The 14,432-nt window shown below is 37.0% G+C and overlaps 1 protein-coding gene across 50 annotated transcripts in view; it reads right to left on the bottom strand.

The window, feature by feature from the left end:
* ANK2 (ankyrin 2) overlaps positions 1–14,432 on the bottom strand; it is a 655,140-nt gene that overhangs the window by 48,447 nt on the left and 592,261 nt on the right. For 20 of the 50 annotated variants that reach the window (XM_044224180.1, XM_044224185.1, XM_044224179.1 and 17 more), the window contains 4 exons: positions 12,185–12,287; positions 11,441–11,544; positions 6,749–6,784; positions 308–532 (listed from right to left, as the gene is read on the bottom strand). In XM_044224180.1, coding sequence (XP_044080115.1) covers positions 308–532; positions 6,749–6,784; positions 11,441–11,544; positions 12,185–12,287 — 468 coding nt within the window. The remainder of the gene's footprint in view (positions 1–307; positions 533–6,748; positions 6,785–11,440; positions 11,545–12,184; positions 12,288–14,432) is intronic. The other 30 variants (XM_044224181.1, XM_044224221.1, XM_044224215.1 and 27 more) reach the window with 3 other exon arrangements.

A 14,432-nucleotide genomic window follows, 5' to 3' on the forward strand; every position in this document is an offset into this window, starting at 1 on the left:
ACAACAAAATACCTACCATCAGTTAAAACATGATTATTCACACTGGGAGCCTAGAAGCTATTGTCCCATCCAAAGAGAGGGAATCGTAATTCACCTGAATGTCGAACTCATTAATGCCTTAAAATAAGAGGCATGTGATTGGAGTCAAGCACTGAGGTGCTACTTCCCATTTTTTAAATAATTTTGCAGGGGCCAATCTTCTTTTATAATGTTATCGACGTACCTTGTTTCATTCCATCCTAGTGATCTCATGTAGAGGACACAAGCTCATCGGTGACTAAGTGGGAGGTTTAGCAGAAACCCTTACCCAAGGAACTGAGCACCAGAAGGTCCAACTTCGATCAGGCGACTGGCCAGGCCTTCTCCTTCCACCATTGGCGGCATTGTCGCCAGTCTATGGCGTTTGACCAGACGGCAGGTGACTCGAGTTGGGGCAGTACATTTCCGAGGTGGAATAATGATACGGAGCCCGTTGTGTCTGCATCCTCGCATAGCACCACCTCGGGCATCCACCATAAAACTAACCAGGAAACTAAAAATTAAAATAGAAGATGAGCTGCGTTTTGAAATGCTGGAAGCAGACAGTCGAGCTTTGTCAAGTTAATTTTTTTCTCCTAATTCTTTGTTCTTTTTCATTTATTTGCATGGTGGCACATTATTTGTCCTTAAGAGTTCTTTCACTTTATGCTAATGCCTTTATTTCTGTTGTATCGTTGTTTTAGCCTTTGCATTCTTTTGATCTGGACCTAAAGAATTCTGCTAGTTTTTGTTGACAACGGTGATATTAAATACAAACTGAGAATTAAAGATCTGTCCAACTGACTTAGGAATTGGAATAAAATTATATAATGAACACTGATGAGTCTTCTTTCATTATAAACGCAAAGACCTCTGCTTCTGTCTAGGTGTGTCCTGAAAAATCCACATGCTGAAATAGTAAGGATGGAGTAGAGAGGAGAGATCAAACTGCAGTTTTTCTAAACTAATCCAACCTGACTTTTGAAAATTATATCTTGTCCAACCCATTTTAATATAATTCTAGGACTTAAAAAAAAGTTCCATAGACCTTCTCCCAAGACTAAGCTCATGTTCACACATCCTGCTCCAACATCATCTCACCCAGGATGCAGGCTATTAACTTACTGCATTCTCATGAAGAAGGAAAAGCAAAAATTAAATGTTTTAGATAGAATCAGCACTGGTTGACATGTACTTCCTATTTAAGAAAGCTCTCTGCCATCTTGGTCTAACTGAAGCAAAGATGAGATGGGCAGGAAGTGGGATTATAAATCCCCTCCACTCTGTGTTTTGAAGTGAGAGACCCTGGGCTCCTGCTGATGGAAGAGATCTGTGCCTCATGATTTTCCCCAAATTATAGTAAATCTCAATGTGGAAAATCCCAGCTAAAAATTTAGAAATGTAAAGGCTTCTAGCACTATTATTTTGTTATTTTACTAAGTTACTTGTTCATGCATAAAAGAACTATAATCCAAGTGACTCCTCGTTTTAAGTGTACCAAGAGAAAGGATTAGTTTTAAACTTTCATGTTATCTCCTGTGTGATGGTCTTCATGGATCCTGATAGAGTTTAGTTCGACTTCTTGTCACTCTGATAGTCTTAACACTCATTAAAGTCTTGGAGGTACTCATTTCCTCAAGGAGTGAAAATTAAACCAGGCAATCCAAGTGTTGTACACATACACACAAAGACACAAACAAACAGTGTATAGACCCTTATACAGATTAAATTATGGTCTCTCCCAATTTTCATCGCATTTGCAAGATTTTATACGCCAAACAAAGAGGAAAGCAACATACAGGTGTATTACGGATCTACTTGAGCTTAACCAGCCCAAGAACTACACCAGATTCACCACGTCTAGATATTGCATCCATGACAACATTTAAAGCATTGGGAAGATATTTTATCCAAGTAAGTTATAGGAGAGAAACACAATACATTGATGTTATTTTTAGACAAGTGATGAAAAATATGTTAGCATCTTCTTCATCGCACTACACAGAACTCATGAAGCATGCTATTCAACAGAAACCCTGTTGCTAGTAATAAAAATGGATGCAGAGGAGCCGAGTGCCTTCCTGAAGCCCGTCATGCAGAAGGAGACCATGAGAAGAGCGTCACCATCCTTCCCGCATGCAGGAGCCGGCCTAGAACTACCATTCACAGCAGCCTTCTACGTTTTTAGCATAGGGCAAAAACTGGGGAGTATAATCGATGGTTTAGTACTCAAGAGTGGATGTTTCTGGTCTTTATTAAAACACAATGAAAAAAGGTTGGTTGCTTTTCTTATTACTAGTCTAAGTAGGAATTCTTTAAAAAAATTATATTAGTTTTTTTAAAAGGTAGTATTGCTCAAAAGGATGGGAAAAAACTGATAACACTTCTCGATGAATACAAAAGTTTCTTCTCCATTTTATTTGTTTTGAATGGACTAGGCTATTAATGTCAATTTTTATAAAAGCTAGGGGCAAAGACACTGAGTTTTGATCAGGGCTGCTCGAGATGCGTTTCAGTATTTCCGACTTTCCCTAACTGTTTTTCATCTTTTGATTACTGTCACCACTGATGAACAAAACAGGGACTCAAACTCCTAAGAAATTATTATAATACATCTACTCAATTTTATCAGTCTTTCTACCTTTTGAAGGCATTTAGGAAGCTTTCACACTTATGATATATGCTATTGCATTTCCATTATATTTATTCCAGTGATGACTTATGGCCTATAAGATGTCCCCAACTAGAAGAACATGTTGAATGACTTCTAGGGGTGCATCTTCTAAAAACAAGTGAGTGACAGTAGCTATGTTCTTAGCTGTAACAGTGTTTCAATAACTACATGTTTGATTCCTTTCTCTGATTTTGTGTCACTGACTGTTCCTTTTGAAATCCTCTTTTGTTCTGGTTTACTCCATAATTTCCCTTCCCATGTCCGAGAAGTATGCAATGTTTGTTACCCTCCTATTGGTGGGTGCCCTGCATGGAACTAAGGATACTGAAAGTGAAAACGTAATGGTTCCTGCCAAGCAGCTCTTACTCAAAATTACTTTGCTTCCTGGTCAATAAGTGAATTATGACCACGTACAGGAGCCATGTAAGTAACATACTGGCTATGACCTTGTTCTTCCGATGTTCCCCCAGCACCTAGCACAATGTACATGGAGTGCATAGTACGCAGTCAATAAATAATTGCTGAATAATTGAATGAATGGAAGAACAAAAAGAGCAAGTTATAAGAGGTTGTATATATTTATCTCTAATAAAGAGAAAAGGCAGCAAAATTGAAGGTAATTTAATTGTTTGGTCTCTAGACAGCCAATCCAGTCAGAACTCATTCAAATTACTACACTGATATTTCAGCTCAAAAAATAGCAGAATCATTGGGAAGGACTACACTCAATGTTACACATTATTCTTCTACAGGTCTTTTCCTGCTCCCAAATAAGAGACCCGATATGAAAAAAAGAAAAAAAGAGAGACTCAATATGTTTATTTCCCCTGACAGATGATTGGTAGAAAATGGGAGCAACCAAAAATCAAGAGTTCAAATATAACAGAGGAAACAATTCCATTAGGAGTGAAAATTTCATGAAGAAAAAAAAATGGTTGGAAAATGAAAATAAAAGAATTTAAAGACTGAAATCTGCAAGTAGATATATTTAACTGTAAGAGTCTCAGCATCCTCTAGATCCGAAAAGTAATACCTAAATACTGCACCCAATCACAGCAAGTTGGGAAAAGCAAGGTGTCAATCTGCATAATTCAGAGAAAAGAAAAATCACATTTCCAAAGAAAATAAGCCTTTGTGTCTTTCTCAATTAACTAAAGGAACTAACAGACTAACAAAAGTGACAAGTTTTAGTAAGAGAATTGTCCTTAACCAGAGAAGAAGGGAGAGTAGAAGGAGCAGAAGGGAGATGGAGAGGAGGAAGAGGCAGTGAGAGAGAGTCAGAAGCTGGAGGGCTGAGAGGAAAGCAAAAGAGAAAGAGGTCAAGAGAGAAACAGAAAGGTTAGAGGAAAGAACTGAAAATTCATTGTCAAAATGAATAGAAAGTTCAGCAAGAAAATACTCCATAGAAATCAGACTCAAATAATGTAATTACAGAATAACAACTAACAAAAAAGCTGAATATGCAGAATTGTACACTGAAAGAATGATTTGTTTCAAATAAGAGGGAATAAGAGAAATAATGATTCAAGTGCTAATGGAATGTCTTTTAGATAAAACATGCTAGTCAATCCCAATAGTCTATAATATACAACTGGGTAAGCATTTGAACACTTCTATTAAAAACACCAGAATATCAGAAGGTTTCACAATTTGGATAGGTGGTAGAATTAGTAAGGTTATTCTGCGATGTAAAAAACAGACTGTTAAGAGACCATTTACTTTTTGGTACCACAGGAAAAAGTGCAGGGCTGGAAGCTATGAGTCATGAGATGAATCAGCTCACATACTAGAGATAATTAAGTAAATGTGATTTTCTCATATCTTCAGGAGATTATAAATGAGACAAGACAAACCTGCAAACATTTGGAGATAAATGGAATTAAAGTAAAAACATGTAATTAAATACGTCCAGAGGAAATGATATATGTAGGGACTAACTCTCAGCTTTGCTGTTTGTGAGCTTAAAGAATGAAGCCTCGTCTGTCGATGAGGGAGAATCATTATATTACCACCACTAGAGGTGCAGTGAGGATTCAACCATGCCTGGGAAAAGCATTTAGAATTCAATAATAATTCAATAAATGCTTGTTCCCATCACTTTCCTTGCCCTACACCCAGATGATTTTATGTGTTCCAAATGTCTTAAAAATTACAGTGCGATACAATACCTAAAAAAGAAAAAAACTAACTTTTATCGGATATCTAAAATGAACTGGGAACTTTGCTAAAGCAGTTTAATGTGACAGTGGAAATTTTACTAGTTTATGAACTTCACTAGTTAAGTAAGCTATAAAGGTACTATTATCACAGAGCACAAAATCCGGCAAGTACCATGCTCTCTCCTGGATGCCAGCTACCATTAAATCGATCTCTGTCTTGAATTGTTGCTGTAACATCAAGCAAGTCACTTCCTGTCTTCAAGTTCTAATTTTCTCATCCACAAAATGAGAGACTTTGGCCAAATAAACTCTGTGGTGATGTGGTGTTAAAATTCTATGTGCCATTTCCTGTTAACTCAAGTTAGGAAACCTACTGAAATGTTTCATGACTGTCAGATGCTTTGTAAGAATTTTTATTTGGAAAATAAACTGCTTTTACTCCAAGAAAAATATATTATTTTTGCTGCATGGTTAAAACAGTCAACAAACAGTTTTGGAGAAAATATGTACACACATTGCACTCAACACTGACTGAAGACTGTACAGACAAAATTTATCACAGAATATACTCAGCTTTAATTGCGTATCTTACTCTCCAAAGGAAATTCAGCAATCATGCAAAATAGAAATTCTTATTGACGTTTTTCTAAATTGTGAGAATACAGTGTTATCACAATTTAAAAAGAATAAAAAGCAAAAGCAGTCCACCATTATTATGCAGATGATTTGCCTGCAAATACACAATTTGATTAGCTAAACAGGTACATGCTTTCAGAGGAGGCAGCAGAAAACAATGATTCTGGTTTTTTGAGGACAACGTCCTCCACCCCAAAAGTTACTAATCCTTAGGTTTACTTTTAATTCGTCCAGGACCATGGGGTGGGGACAGGGAGGAGATTACAGCATTCAGAGTTAGTTATTGGGTGAAAATAGAGGGAAAAAAAAGTCTTCAGGGTGCTTCAGTGATCCACATACACATAGCAAGAGGACCTTAAATTAAATCTGATTTCTGGGTTTATGTGAGAAAACATCATGAGTTCTTTCTCCTCTGTAATTCCTTTAATTCTTTCCTCATCCTCTGAATTCCTTAGACTGAAAAACGGATGTAAAAATGCTTTGAAAAAAATTGGTTCTAGTTTGTTAAAATCACCAATTATTTATCATCCACTGTGTTCATGTACAGAGACATAATATTTAGTGTGTGTTTCAGAAAAAGTAAAAGGAAGAATACAAAATTTCCAAAAGTGGGAAATAAAAATTGTGTTATCTGTAGATGATCTGTAGCATCATGGTACATGACTGTATAATAAAAATACTAGCATCAGCAATCTGATAAGAACCTTTAAAAATAACCTTACTGAAATATAAAGAATAGATATTTTTAGAACACTGACTAGCATCACCCTATAGCACAATTTCCAAAATACCAAAAGGTTTCACTTAAAGCTGTAGTAGCAAGGAAAGGCACTATTAATAAACTTTTAGCCTTTGGGTCACCTAGAATATAGCTTAAAAAAAAAAAAACAACTAACAAACCCTGCTAAGTGACACTTAAAATCATAACCTTTAATAGAACTTTAGAATAGCTCACCCAATTTGCATAATTTCCGGAAATGGAGACCCATGGCCAAAATAGGCTTTCACAGTAGGTCTACATTAATTTTGGTGCAACCCCGCCTGATTTCCAAAGAGAGAAAAAAAAGTACCCACTTTCTTTCCACCATAGAAAAAGGGAATTCAGCAATGGCCACGCTTTGGAGAATATAAATCTGTCTCTTTCTCTGGCTAGGTATCTTCACACTAAAGCATCCTGAGATGGGGTATATGCAGAAGGAGATGGTGAAAGGGGCAGAAGGGGAGGCCACATGGTCAGAGAAGGAATTATGCAGAAGTTCACCTGCTGTTGTCACGATCAAGACATGGAGAGGAGCGGCTGCAACAGAACAGATACTTCAGCACAGAGAAGGAATGGATAAAGTGAAATATAAAGAAGGAAATCAGAAGTGACTTTCAACCGAAATATATTACTTATACACCAATACAGTATTCATTGAAAAAAAGATGGAAATACAAATGAGATATAGTTCTATGCAAATGCGGAAAGAAGAGCAAGGTATGGGGGGGTTCACGGTGACTCCCAGTTGAGGGACCTGGGGATATGATAAAATCTCTGGATTTGGATTTGTAGCCTTATTCAGTACCGGCTAGGGGAGGCCATGTGACCAAGTTTAAGGGTCTACAAGGTTACAAAACATCAAGGGTTCTTACAGTGAACATCCCAGAGTCTTCTATTTGATGGGCATAGTTTGTCTCCAAACTTTTCGCTCATACTTTTTTTAATATTTTTAAAATAACGGTAATGCCCTTTTGGGCTTCTACCAAAGAAATGCAAACAAAAGGGGCACAATTTAAAGAATAGCCTCAATCACAAACAGTAGCATTTACTCTGAGGTAGAGCAGTTAACATGAATTACCTACAGTAGGTAAAAAAAAACTATGCAAAGAGGACTTTTCTTAAGACCTTCATTCCCTGCTTTGTGCTTTGCTGTCCTCACTAATCATATTGTCTAATCCCACTTTACAGTCCTTTCATGCCTCTTCTGCCCAAGTCTGCTCTTCTGCAAAACCCTCCCTAAGTTTTCATACAATTCACTTGCATTTTCAGCACCTGACAATATACAAAAGGATACATGCTTAACAAAACACTTGTTTTGACACTTAAAAAATAATTTCCTTGGGGTGCCTGGGTGGCTCAGTTGGTTAAGTGACTGCCTTTGGTTCAGGTCATGATCCTGGAATTCCGGGATGGAGCCTGGCATAAGGCTCCCTGCTCAGCAAGGGGTCTGCTTCTCCCTCTGCCCTTCCCCCTTTCATGCACGTCATTCTCTCTCTCAAATAAATAAATAAAATCTTAAAAAATAATAATAATTTTCTTCATCCAAAGGAATTTACCTTCCTGTGCCTTAAAAAAACTAGGGTGTTTGAAATACATAAACAACTAAATTAACTGATCTAGGTATGTGATAAATATTAATACTGTAAAATGAGAAACAGTCTTGACTTTCTTGATTTTCTAAGATCAACTTCCACTGTTTGAGCCAACTGCCTTCACAGATTTTTTTAAACTGCTTTTATTTTTTTCGAGTAGCTTTAGGTTCACAGCGTAATTGTCAACACGTTTTTATGAAAAAGAAGTCCTCTAAGAGATCGCTTTCTTATGGACTTCTAGTTACTATAATATTTTGTAACATAACATCATGAAGTGGCATTTAATTGTTGGCACTTGGCTGGCATTAAGGAACTATAAAAATAACACCACTGAAATAATAACATTTAAAATGAATTACAAAACTATTACTAGAAATTGTGCCTTTCATTTGTTAATTCATTATGCACGTCTGAAATGGGAGAAGAATTTTAAAATTCAAATTCTTGCCCACGCTTATGTTGGTATGATAATGACTGGGATGCTAGAAATGACTATTGATTAGATTGTGAATCAGTGAATAATCCAAAGAACAAAACCAAAAATTTTTACTGTCAGCCTTTCTTTGGCCAGATGTTGGCTGTATATATTGGGCAGAACATATTTTTTTTTAAGCACTGATACCTACTCTTTTGTAGTCATGGACAATTAGTCATTGGAAAAATAAAATTACTAATACTGCTTATTGGTAAAAGTTGTGTCTTCAATTTCTCAAAAATCCCTTTATGGGATCAAATAGAACATTATACACAAACTCAGTAGCATGTGCATAAAAAAGCTGACTTTGTTATCTCCTCTGTCTAAAAACCATTTATTTCTTACATTTTGGGCAGATTTTGAAGTGGCTTAAAAATTCTCCAAATTAATTAAGGAAAAACTTAGTTCCTTAAAAGATACATAAAAACTACTACTTCACAGGTGTGTCATGTATAATGAACAAGCTGGAAAAAATCACTATTAGATGATATTATGATATTAATATTATGATATTATGATATCATGGTAGCTTTCAAACACCATGACACTCAAAATTCTTGTGTTTTCAACATAAGTATTCATCCCATTAGAGTCATCTGTTGCACTGTGTTCAAATTCTAGAGGCCCCGCTAGATGACAGATTACCTGATAAAAATAACAGGTTAAACGTTACTATTATAAATTGTACTATAGTGGTATTGTCATTTAGAGGATTCAGAATACATTCTGCTTAACTGATTTGGAATTGGTGAAGGATCTGGAAGATGTATATGAGGGTTGTATAAATACTAATGGCTATAATCTATTGAGCACTTACTCTTTCTAGGAAAAATGCTAATTATTTAAGAAGCATTTAATCCACAAACCTCCTCTATGAGGTTCATAATATAACAAACTCAGATGTTTTACAGAACCTGCCCAGTTTCACATACTGAGTGTCAGGGTCAGGACTGGTCTAACCCCAAAGCACACTCTTAACCACCATGTTATCTCTCTCCCACGGATCATCTTCCAACTACAGAGAGGTGTGTTTCTTAAAAGTAAGGGCTAGATCTTGCTTATCTGTTTTCCTTACTGCCCAGCACAACCTTTGGTACTTTGTAGAATTCAACAATGTGGGAAGAACAAATAAGTGAATGGAAGTGATTAAAAAAAACTTTTTTTGAAAGAACTAGGTATACGTTAATTACGTTAATTACCTAGATCTCCCCAACAATCAAAGCTTTATCAAGCAAATTTGTTACTTTCTAATGGTGTGGCAAATACACAAAACACACATATTTGGACTACTGGTGATTGTAGAAAATGCCCGTGGTAAGGCCCAAGCAACAGAGATTTGGTTGTAATTGGTTTGAGTTGGGGCCTGGGTATGTTTTTTAAAGCTCCAAGGTGATTCCAATGTACAGCCAGAGGTGAAATTATTTACAATCAGTAGTCATGTTTGAAGTTTATAAAAAATTTGGTGTATGACAGATGAAGAGTTTAAAGACCCTTATCTCAACAAGTGGTTAACTTCTAACCACTGGATACTCTTATTTCATCATTATCAACTAGAATTGCTTATGCATTTATCTAATTTTATACAATCAGTTGCCTATTGATGTACTTAAGCTGAGTATTTTATTGCCCTTCAGCAGTTAAAAGATTCTAAGAAATTCCTTTTTTAAAGTAAAGTATTTGTTTTGAAAACTGAAGGATTATCACTTAACACCTTGACTCTTGCAAATTCGGCTACTGATAATTAATCACAGTTTGCCTAAAATAATCTTGTCACTTCATAGGCTCGATATAGTCTTCAAATATTTTATTATGGTTTCTAGATTCTATTATCCTCTGATACTGTAGGTCCAAGCCTCTTTTCCCCTTAGGATGGTTGAGAAATTTAGTAGCATAATGCAATGTTATGCTTTTAGAATAATGTACAGATGTCAGATTTTAATTATTTCATTTTATATCTAAAAATATGTTAGTAAATTTGGATGAGGTTTAACTTGGTTTTTATTCCCTTGAAATGACTCTTGCATCAGGATACTGGCTTTTACTTATTTAACAAAGAAAAGAATATTATGATTAATTTCAGTATCTGTATTACTAATTTTATATTCAAGGAGCCTATAGTAGAAAATTAGACTAAAAGGTCCCAAATTTCCAGTGACAAGTATCTTTAAGTGTTTTTCTGAGAAAATATTTTAGAATAATAAAAACAAGAAAGGATCTATCTACCACTCAAAATAGTTCTGGGGATTATGGACAGTTTGGGATAGTAAGTTAAATCAAAGTATTGCACAGATAAAATAAAAGTGGGGTTTTTTAAAAAGGAAAATGACAGTGATTAAGTAAAAAAAATTTTCAAAGTTTGTATATAATAATAAAATTACTACACAGGTTGAAACTACCAAAATGTCAGGGAAAACCCAATTGTTATGAGGATTACAATTTAAAACTTAAGAAAATTATTTTCTGCATAATTGAATTCTTACACCTTACAAACCTCTTTAAGTATGTTTAAAATTATTAACTCAAAATCCTACTTTTTCATGAGTTTATATGAACAGGCAGCATTTCTTTAGTAGTGATATACATATTACCTGGATGACTTTTAGAAGGTGGCTGAGAAGCTAAGTCGTTGTCTTTTTTGACGTATCCCTACTTCAAACAGCATATGAACTCCTGTATATATTTGTGTGATTCAAACTTCCATAATCATTATTTTAAATGCACAGATATGTGAGAAAAGGTATTTATTAAACTAGTCAGTTAATCTTAGTACATAGAACTTTCTAGAAACCAAATGATCCTGTTCCTCTTTCTAAGGTGTCTTTAAGACAAAATGTGTACAGTAAGGAGGCCACTGGTTTATTCTGGTTAGTGAGCAAGCTGTCTGATGCAATTCTACTAGTTATTTTAAAACAACAGTCAGTTTTTCTATGCTGACTTCAACCTTTTTTGCTGGTTCATTTGTGTAGGTAGAGTCCACACTGGATAAAACTTTGTTATTTACAAGTTTAAACAAAGGTCACTTCCCCTGTAAGCTAGCCATCAGCTAAAGCTACTGGACAAAGCTGTTATTTTCACGCCCATCTCTTTTTACCTCTTGATCTGGATACATAATATTGATTTACTCACCCTGAATGAATAGGGCTGGAAGAAAGGGCCACGTTGTCTAAGTTCTCAGTGCCCCAGCTGAGACGGTAAGAATTCCTTTCTGCCTCCTTGGCTAGAGTTGACACCTAAATACAGAGAGCACTGGATTTAATAAAAATACTTTCCTTCACTTAAATAAAATATAATAAACTCTAAAAAGTGGTATCACAGGAAGGTGATATTACCATCTTTTCATTTAAATATATAAGACCGAGCCATTAAAACGTATCTTTTATAACACATTGCTATTTAAATTATACTAATGACATAAGACCACATTTGTGTAATCATCGTGGCAAAGAGCAGGTATTCCCATCTACTTCTCTATAGCTAACCAGCCAAAACTGATAAAAATCACATCTAAGATTAAAATATTCCATAACAATCTCTAATGGTTTTCTAATAACAGGTAACAATTTTAAACACAAGGTATATTTTCACAGGCACCTTTCACTTCCTACCTTCAATGCACCCTATCTCACTTTTTCCTTTACCAGAATTTTTAGAAAGACATTCATTTTCACTTCTAACCTCCACAGAAGAATTCAGTCTAGCTGAAGTAACAAGCAGTGTATAGATATCACTTGAGAAAAGCCCTCCAACTCTTATCCCAGCTTGTCAACTGAATTAAGACGATTTCTTTTCAGACAGAACAACTTTGTCTGGACATTTCCAGCAACAGGTACCGTCGGAAAGCTGAAACGTCAAGGTAAAAAAGGCACGTACCTGGTGACTGGGGATGACAACTGTGTCGTCAATCATGGCACTGTCCCTCAGGTAAGAGGCATGGCTCAGGGTGTGAGACCTGTCGGAACTGAAGGATCGGAGGCTGGTAGGTTGGCAGGAGGCCATGGTCATATACCAACAGCAGGAGCAGGGTTGGGAGGATGGAAGGATGAGCCGAGCAGGAGAGTGAAAAAAGCGAGCTATTAGCTAACCGTGCAACTTCCAGGGGGCCACGAATTGCAACCATAGGAGAAGGAAACACAGGTCTCTGTGTCGCCCTACCTCTCTGTCCAACAACTAAACGAACACATCTTTTGACTGGTTCCTAGCACTCAATGGCAAGGGCACAAGGGAATCCAGAAGTTAAAATCTGATACTTCTAATCTGATTTCTTTTCTTCCCAGAAATGTCTGAACCCAGCAAACTCTAGCTCACTTACTGCCAGGACCAGAGATTCACACAGGAAATTATGCCAGAATAGACTGGTTCAGTCTGTGTTAAACGTTAACCTCCCTGCAACCAAGAAAAATATGAGGAGGGGGAACGAGACCACCCTCAGAGAGCACAGAAAGAAAGCGCGGGTTTCCTCTTCGCTCATTTTCCATTCTCTGCATGCCTCATTCCCCTCCTGTCCAACTGTGAGCGACTGCCTGCGGGTGCATTCCCCTGGAAGGTACAGAGTGAAATGAACTGCGGCCAGAGGCATGCTTCCTGCGGAAGTGGAGTTCCTCTTGTTTGTCTCTGGTGTCTCCAACAACGCTATTTCAAAGGGCGGTATTGTTCCCTTTGCCCGTCCTCTGTGTGGTGAGTGAGGCACAGAGAGTGCTGGTTGCTGTGGCAATAAGACGCAAGAGCGCAAGAAACCGAGTCTAAGCACCAGCCCAGGACACAAACACATCTGTCAGCACAGAAACAAACTGCCAGAGACACAACCGAAAATGAGGCTTGGCTTCAACATGGGATTTAGGCCTTGGGAATCAAGGGTTTATATTTTGGATACATCTGAATTTCCGAGTTCTGAATTACAGATGCAAATGTGATGGGCAAAACCTGACATTTGCATAAGTGCAATTCATTCCTTCTTAATCAATTTGTACGATCAAACGACAAATAGACTGATGTCTCACAGAAGCTGTATTTTATTCGTATTGGTCCAGGAATTAAATATCCACATTCAAAATAGTAGCCCAAAGCCCATAGGGAAAAAGATATGCAAGCTTTCACAATATTTATGGAAGCAAAGTTTCATTTACTTTCAGCTAGTGGGTATTTGGCCAGTGAAGCACTGTAGAATTATGGACTAAGTGTCTGGTTAGCATATTTCTTAGTAGAAGCTAATTTCATTTTTCAAATAGACCTAATATTATAAGCTGTATACTGTCATTTTTATGAGGTGTCAATATAGCCAACTTCCACTATCTTTTAGGAAATCATCATTTGGTAGATAATTCATAATAATTGAGGGCCTTCTCCTTCCTATTCTGTTGTAGTTTTTTTTTTTTTTCAAATAAATATTTTTTAATATTTAAAGAGGGAGAAGCAGAATCCCTGCTGAGCAGAGAGCCTGATGTGGACTGGATCCTGGGACTCCATCACCTGAGCAGAAGGTGAGGTCGCCTAACCGACTGAGCCACCCAGGCACCCCTAGCTGTAGTTTCTATGTCCCCAAAACAGATCTGGAATATTAGAAGGCAAGTGACATAAATTAAAGGAGTTGACTGATCCTGTGCAAATCTTAGCTTATAATGAAATGAAATCTAAATCTAACTTGGTAACTCACAATTTTATGTTTTACAGGGTCTTAGAGAAGACTGAGGCTCCAGCAGCCAAGGCTGGGGCCACCCCAACCGCAGGGGTTTCAGTCCTGGCAGCCGATCGATATTGGGGCTGGTTTTACAGGTGTGCAGTTGGGTTTTGATGGTGCACTTCATAAACAGGCTGCAGGCTGCTAGGACTGACTCTGGCTAAACTTGAATCTCTGTCTGTGGCTTTAGGATTCAAAAATCCAAACTGTAACTTTTTACATGCAAAGCTTTTAAATTGATAGGGATGAACAGTGCAAAAGGAGCAAGAGGCACTGAGGTATAGGACTAGACATGCCCGCTCACAACAGCAAGTAGAGACCCAGTCACTGACGTAACTGCCTAGTGACATAACTGCCACCACTGCAAAGGTCTTAACTTGGAAAAAACGCAGCCAGGTCCCAACTGCCACTTTTGGGGAGAGACCATAGCTGGGTGGATGTCTG

This window comes from Neovison vison, chromosome 11 (genome assembly GCF_020171115.1).
Source record: "Neovison vison isolate M4711 chromosome 11, ASM_NN_V1, whole genome shotgun sequence".
Classification (NCBI taxonomy): Eukaryota; Metazoa; Chordata; class Mammalia; order Carnivora; family Mustelidae; genus Neogale; species Neogale vison.